This window comes from Orbicella faveolata, unplaced genomic scaffold, assembly GCF_042242905.1.
Source record: "Orbicella faveolata isolate gen_17 unplaced genomic scaffold, um_ofav_v1 contig_3, whole genome shotgun sequence".
Lineage (NCBI taxonomy): Eukaryota > Metazoa > Cnidaria > Anthozoa > Scleractinia > Merulinidae > Orbicella > Orbicella faveolata.
Genome location: NW_028301558.1, coordinates 14,336,317 through 14,343,354, shown reverse-complemented (window position 1 = coordinate 14,343,354; position 7,038 = coordinate 14,336,317). Strand labels below are relative to the sequence as shown.

General features: G+C 39.3%; 1 protein-coding gene across 1 annotated transcript; it reads left to right on the top strand.

Annotated features, from left to right (window-relative positions):
* The first annotated feature begins 140 nt into the window (after positions 1-140).
* LOC110048115 ((Lyso)-N-acylphosphatidylethanolamine lipase-like) lies at positions 141-4,209 on the top strand. The gene is made up of 5 exons (XM_089298533.1): positions 141-290; positions 381-487; positions 1,469-1,987; positions 2,707-2,821; positions 3,032-4,209. The coding sequence occupies exons 1-5, from the start codon at positions 244-246 to the stop codon at positions 3,330-3,332; spliced, it is 1,089 nt and encodes a 362-aa protein (XP_089154659.1). The 5' UTR covers positions 141-243; the 3' UTR covers positions 3,333-4,209.
* Positions 4,210-7,038: the final 2,829 nt, after the last annotated feature.

Sequence of the window (7,038 nt, the reverse complement as noted above, 5' to 3'; positions counted from 1 at the left end):
TTCCTAAGTTTTCCTATATTTCGACACTTTTACATTGGAGTTGCTTAGTCACCGCTTCGTCACGCAAAACAAACTTTACATGACGCATTTCGTCAAACGAGCCAATCACTGACTGTTTCCCAAAATGTCATCTACGTAATGCAAAGCACGAAGAGAGAGAGAGCACGGCAAATTATAAAAAGAGACCACGAACTGACGGGTTAGAAGGGTGAAGTTCTGAAGGAACGTACTCTACGATCAGCAATGGCCACAGCTGTAACGCAAGAAATGCAGGAAAGTGATGATCGAAGGTAAGGTACTGATAGTCATGTGTATTTTGCTCGTGAAATAAAATTGATCTTTTACGCTAGCTTACGAGGTGTAATGATTATTTTACCCAGTGTCGTTACATCATCGGTGGAAGGATCCAGGTGGTGTGAAGGAAAGTGTTCATGGCGACCAACTTCAGAGAGTATACTGGAAGCTGCGGAAACAAAAATTTTGCAATGTGAGTTCAGTTCTCGAGAAAGTTGTTTTCCATACTCAATAACAGTACCGGTTTCAAAATGGCATGCCGTCTGCCCGCCGCCCGTTTTTCTGTCTGATCATGGCTTCTTATGGCTTCATTTTTTTCAATCTGTGGTTACAATGCTGTTGTCTGTTGATTGACCCCTAGTAATGTTCCTTCATGAGATGGATTAGCTGGTGGAAAAATTGCAGTAGAAATTCTAAATCTAAATCCTTGCATAATTCGCAACGAATAATCGAACACAGAGGCAACAAAAACAACAGCGGCGTTTTGGCGAACATAATTGAGAACAGGTGAAACACAATTCGTAACATCAAAAACACCAGTGAAAAGATTAAAAACTGCATTGGCAAACAGCATAAGAAAATCCAAAACTTAATTTTGGCGGTAATCAGCCTCACCCCAGGGGTGGCGGGAAGGGGGGATGCGGCGAGCTTATTGAACCCCAAGCCCATTACCCTATTTCAGACCAAAATTTGCAATTTTCCCTGCCCTTTTCAAAACCAACCCAAAATGTGATGCCCTCTTTCAGACTTGAAAGCTCCAGAAGCCTGGGAAGTGACTGGAGTACATGACATGCTGTTGTGGCACACAGTACATGTACACCATGGGCATAAGCTTTAACATAATTTGAGAAAGGCCTTATCTTGATGTTGATGGTCTCAGTTTTCATAATGATTAAGGTGTGGCTTCTTTTAAAACATACCCAATTCAAGACCAGAGTGTGCAAACCATGCCCTATTTCAGACCAAAATGGCTAAAATCTAAACCCTATTTGACAACAAAACAACTCAGAAAAAGACCATAGCCCAGATAAGGGGTACCCTTCCCAGGGTAAAACTTTGCTTTAAGGTTCAATTTATTTTACAACTGGTTTACAATGCATTATGGGTCTATATTTTCTCAAATCTACAAAAAGTGCTTAAATTCACCTAATTTTCCTTATTTGTCTTTCTGCAGTTATCAAGACTCGCTATGAAAGCAAATATGTTCCTATAGAAAATCAGCAAAAGATATGGACATTAAAATTCAATCCTAATGCGACAAAGGTACCTTTGGTAATGGTTCATGGCTTTGGAGGAGGTGTAGGTCTCTGGGCAATGAACATTGATGCTTTAGCAAAGGAAAGGACTATTTATGCTATGGATGTGTTAGGATTTGGCCGCAGTTCACGACCAAAAATAAGTTCCAATCCAGAAGAAGCTGAAAAGGAATTTGTGGACTCAATTGAACAATGGCGACACCAACTTGGACTGGAAAAATTTGTTCTCTTGGGACACAGCTTTGGCGGCTTCCTGGCTAGTTCGTATGCTCTCAGACATCCCTCCAGAGTGCAGCATCTTGTCCTTGTGGATTCGTGGGGCTTTCCTGAGAAACCACCTGATATTGAGAATAACTTTCCGATGTGGGCGAGGGTGTTAAAAGCTGTTATCATGCCATTTAACCCACTGGCAGGATTGCGAGCGGCTGGTCCTTGGGGTAATTGTTACTCTTGATCTGTCTTTTTGTGCTATTGATCCAATAACACTGCTAATTGACTGGGTTTTGACTGGTTAAAAGCCAATTTACTTTTGTACTAGGTAAATTTACATGAAAATTAGATATTAGAAACAAAATATATTAGGCATTTAATATTTGGTTTAATTGGGTGGTTCAACATATTAAGCTGGATGTTTACAGAACACTGGTGAAAGAGATAAAATTATTTAAGCCTTTGGGAATCTTTGAGTCAGGAATTACAATCTGTTATTTTCCTCTACAAACATTCTGCTTAGTTTGGTGCAATAAACATGAGAATAATATGAATGCATGGCCTGTTGGTGAAAAATATTATTGATGGTAATTCTGGTGACATATGGAATTATCATTAGCTCTGATGTCATCTGATTAGAGAACAGGGGTCAAAGTAGACATTAATTCTGTCATGAATTGACATGAAATTTTTTTTACAGTGTTATATTTACCATTAATTTGTTTATCATGGTCTCTTTGCCCATTGGTCCATTCTAGTAATGGTCAAAATGTTGTACATGTCTATAATATAGGTATTATGAACTAGATACATCTGAGACTTACCACAGAGATTTGAGAATATCTCCAATATGTGTAACTTCTTTAATGATAGGGTTGTTGTTGTTGATGATGTGGTGATGATTATGACAAATGATTATTAATTTTGTGATTTTGTTCCATGACAGGTCCATCATTGGTCCAGAAATTTAGGCCCGACTTTCAAAGGAAGTATTCTCGTCTTCTGACAGAAGATGACACCATTCTCAATTACATCTACCACTGTAATGCTCAAAAACCCAGGTAATTCAGCATAACAGCTAGTTAAGCCAGTTAGTTTCCACCCCTAAAAATACCCTTTTATATGAGGATAAACAGTCCGCAAGTTCTCAGATGCAATACAAAATAATTTCCTCTTTTTGAAAATACTGTGCAGTGAATAAATTGATGTCTTAATTTTAATGGCAACTTTTGACTGAATTACGTGTAAGTTTGGTTCTTTTCTTTCTTCAGTGGTGAAACTGCTTTCAAGAAGATGTCAGCTTCTTTTGGCTGGGCCAAGTTTCCCATGATTCACAGAATCAGTGGAGTTGACAAAAACATTCCTATGACAATGATCCATGGTTCAGAGTCTTGGATTGATGATTCCACAAGTTACGAAACTAAATATCTTCGAAATGGCAGTTATGTGGATGTTCAAGTCATTCCTGAAGCAGGACACCACGTTTACGCTGATCAGCCTGATGCATTCAATTTGATGGTAGATAAAATTTGTCAAAAAGAAGATGAAAAGATTGATGTTATTGTCAATTGAGTGAAAAACAAAAAGAAAAAAAAACTGAGAACATTATTACCTAGAATTATAGGCCTCCAATGGAGTGCAATGGGCTACAGTTACAAAGCCGTCAGCACACATTGCATACCTGTAATAAGAAGGTAGTCAGTCAGTCGTAATAGAACTCAATCAGTACTTCTGTCCAGCCAGGGCGGGGGGACTCCGATATAAAAAGGAAAGGGGTGCTAGTTGTACCTTTAAGGGGTTGAAAAAGCGGTTTTGGTCCCTCTCAGGATATTTAGCCTCAAAAGATCCACAGCGGGAGCTTCTGTGGTACCTTTTAGGGTATTGAGGCGTAAAAATATGACAGGAGATAAATCTTTTGTTTTAGAATTGATACCTCTAAGAAGTGAAAAAAATTTCAAGCCATGCCCTCAAAACAGGATCTTGGTACCTACTAGGGGTTCTTTTCAAAATTTGCGACATGCACCCGTGTCCTTTTTATGTGGGAGTTCCCACTGGGACTTGTGTTTACTGGTTGTACAATAGAGTAGTATACTCTTAGGCCTTGTACAGCTTAGGATTTTTGCATGATAAACCATACTTTTAACTGAAACAGGTATGTCCATTCATCATGAAAGCGTTAGCTAGTATTTTATATTTGTGTTAATAGCCATCTTCATTTCTACGGAAATGATTTTATTTAATAAATATATTGAAAGTCTGGTTTTTAGCTATTCAAAATTGACGTAACATGGGACCATAAGAAAAAGTATATTTGTATTCACACTGTGTCAGATAAACTTATTTTAGCCTATGTCTTAAATCACTGTATAGGAAAATTAGTTGCTCAAACAACTGTATTTAATTGAGACGAGTTGTTTGAGATTGTGTCAATAAACGTTTTTGAAAACCATTTCAAAGGCAATTCTACTCTCCTTAACTAAAGGCGGGTCGGCGGACATGTGGCAAACACATTTCTTCTCCGAGAAAATTACACAATGTCCAAGTGCGTGAGTGGTTAAATTGGGATACAAACGCACTCAAATTGCAGTAAAAACGGAAAAAAAACATTCACAATTGTCACGCCTAATGGAACTGTTGTTATTCCAAAAATACTTATTTTGAAACCTTGCACACTCGTTAATATATAACCTCGATCGACAGCCCAGTAAAATCACAAACCTATAATAGAAAAAGTTTAATCTTTCTTCATAGTGCAGAAACTTTAAAACTTTAAATTTTAAAACAACTCTTTGTGAAGCCGTTCAAAACGGCTCTTTTCAGAGCCACCACAAAAACAAAATTCAGGTAAATATCAAAGGAAGTATAGCCTACAAGCCTTGAAACCTTTTGGATTCCAAGGTCTAAAAGAACGCCGAGATCGCGAGCGAAGTGCCGAAGAAAGGAAAAAAAATACCTCTGGTGGCACGAGTCGAGACCTGCAATCGGTTCCATGCTACCCAACATGCTGCCCGAGAATAATGCCAGATTTCTCACCAAACCGATTTGGCCGTAAGAGAAAATAAGCTACAATAAGGCCTGTGTGTAGAGTACATTATGTCAGCTGCGCTTGTAGTCTGTACAGATTTATAATTTGGCTTATTACCGCAGCGACCCCGACTCTTTTCAGGCTTTTCGACTCTTTTCCCATCGATCGCAATTGGGCTGGGGTTGGGGGCGGGGGGGGGGGGGGGGCGGTGGCGGGTATTGTGACTGGTGGGCAAAACCATCGACTCGTCGAAGAGTAGAGGAAGATAAATGGAAAAATGTAATGCGGTGGGTTTGGTTACTTCACTCACTCGCTTTTCAGTAAGAAAAACAGGAAACGAACGCGGGCAGACTATACAATGTATCATTATAAACTTCTGATCTGTTATATTTTTAGTCACTATTAAAAAAAGATAATGTGCTAAACAGGTTTTCTGTGTTATAGTGTTCTTTCACTTTTTAGAACAAATTGACTTAGTATTAAGAGTCAAAACCCAAAGGTCAATTTGTGAACATTTTAAGTCTGCTTCTTAGAGTGCCTCATCAGGATCAGTCCACCAGTAATAAATAAAAGTACAGACAGAGTATTTCGCGGAGAACTTTATGTTTGGTTTGTGCCGCCCGCAGGTAGGACAATTTTCAGATCAAAGTTCTTCTGATCACCATTGGCTTTAGCAACACCTGGCGATCGACGCTGGTGGTTTTCTTAAACAGGAACCCTGTGAGAGTGTCAGACAGAGCCATCAAGTCCAATAAAATTAGTTCCTTTTTCTCTCTTTTATGTTTCAAGAAATAACGTAGCAATCGTACAGCTCAAAATCCATACCCTACCTTTCCTCGGGTGGCACATATACCAACAAAGGTTTAATACTCAGGGAGGATATATTTAAATCAGCCATTCTTTTTTGTCAAATTCCGTCATCTAAGCCTGATGTGAAAGAAAGAGCGTGGTCGAAGAATAAGGAAAATATATGTACTCCACAATCTCCTAACCCCGAACACCCAAGCGTCGTAAAACGGTACTTTGATGAAGATTTGATGTTGAACACAGAGTCTTTCGCAGGAAAAAGCTAAAGAAGCTGTCGGTCCTTTCGCAAATCCAAAACTAACTGTAATTAAAGGCAGCGGTGGGTGCATCTGCGCGTGGAGTCAGGGTTCGTGTCGCGTTTGCTCGAAATGTAATGCCCGAAGCCGAATATGCTTTACTCCAAACCCCTTTTCAGCTTTTGGAGCCTGGAGAAGGCTCCTTCGCATCGCTCCCTCCTCCCCGCCCCCCGACCACCCCAACTTTGAACAAGGTCAGCCTTTGCTCTCAATCTCCCAATCGACTATCCCTGACAAAATAATGGAATTAAATCACTTTAAATTGTACTAGAAGGTACCGTGTTGCGGTTTTTTCCACGATCCATAAAAAGAAAAACGTTCCCGCTAAAAAATATTCTCACAAAAAAATATCAGCAAAAATTTACTCAACTGACGAAATTATCCATGAGACATCACAACAAGAATCTTGCTGCTGCCTTCAGCCACATAAAAGCACGATGTAATTGTGATAGAGTGACAATGGCTACTGGATTACTGTGTCTTACATCTCTACATGTTGTTTCACTTGTCAGTTGTACGCGGTCTAATTTCAAAACGCGAAAATGTTTCAATTTCAATTAAACGCGACGTCCGAAAATCGCAAAATTAATACCCAGCAAGAAAAACTACTCTTTTACAATTGCAAAAATAGTTTCCGCAAAAACAAACAAACAAACAAACAAACAAACAAAGAAACAAACAAACAAAGTATCGTCGATTCGCAAAAATAAACTCCGGCAAAAATTTAGTGCCACAAGGTACCAGAAACTAGCTCGGAATTAGAAATATGATATGTGATATATTGCTTCACACAAAACAAATCGTTGTACGGGATGGTAAATGATTGTCTTGTGACTTTCAGGCTGCATGTAGACTCTGACCCCTGCCTGGCCTCAGGTGTAAAAATTACATGGAGGCGATCGTTTTAAAACTTAATCCTATTACAAAAGTCCAGCAGGTTGTTTCCGCACGCTGCTTTTCCGGCCCCAAAAAACGGACAATTAAAAACAGGAGAAACTGAGAAAACACGGAAACGGCCTCCACCGATAAAAACACAAAAAGTCCCTTCGAAATCAGCAAAAATCACTGTGAAATCACTTCAGGTTTGGCAAGTATACATTCGCGTTCGATCGGGCGGCGAAATTTATTTTGGACAGCAGTGTAAGGCTGT

Excerpts from the sequence above, each read along its gene's own strand:
- LOC110048115 (XM_089298533.1), top strand. The coding sequence starts at position 244 with ATGGCCACAGCTGTAACGCAAGAAATGCAGGAAAGTGATGATCGAAG. Across the intron at positions 1,988-2,706 it reads GCGAGCGGCTGGTCCTTGGG|GTCCATCATTGGTCCAGAAA; the intron begins GTAATTGTTACT and ends GTTCCATGACAG. Across the intron at positions 2,822-3,031 it reads TGTAATGCTCAAAAACCCAG|TGGTGAAACTGCTTTCAAGA; the intron begins GTAATTCAGCAT and ends TTCTTTCTTCAG.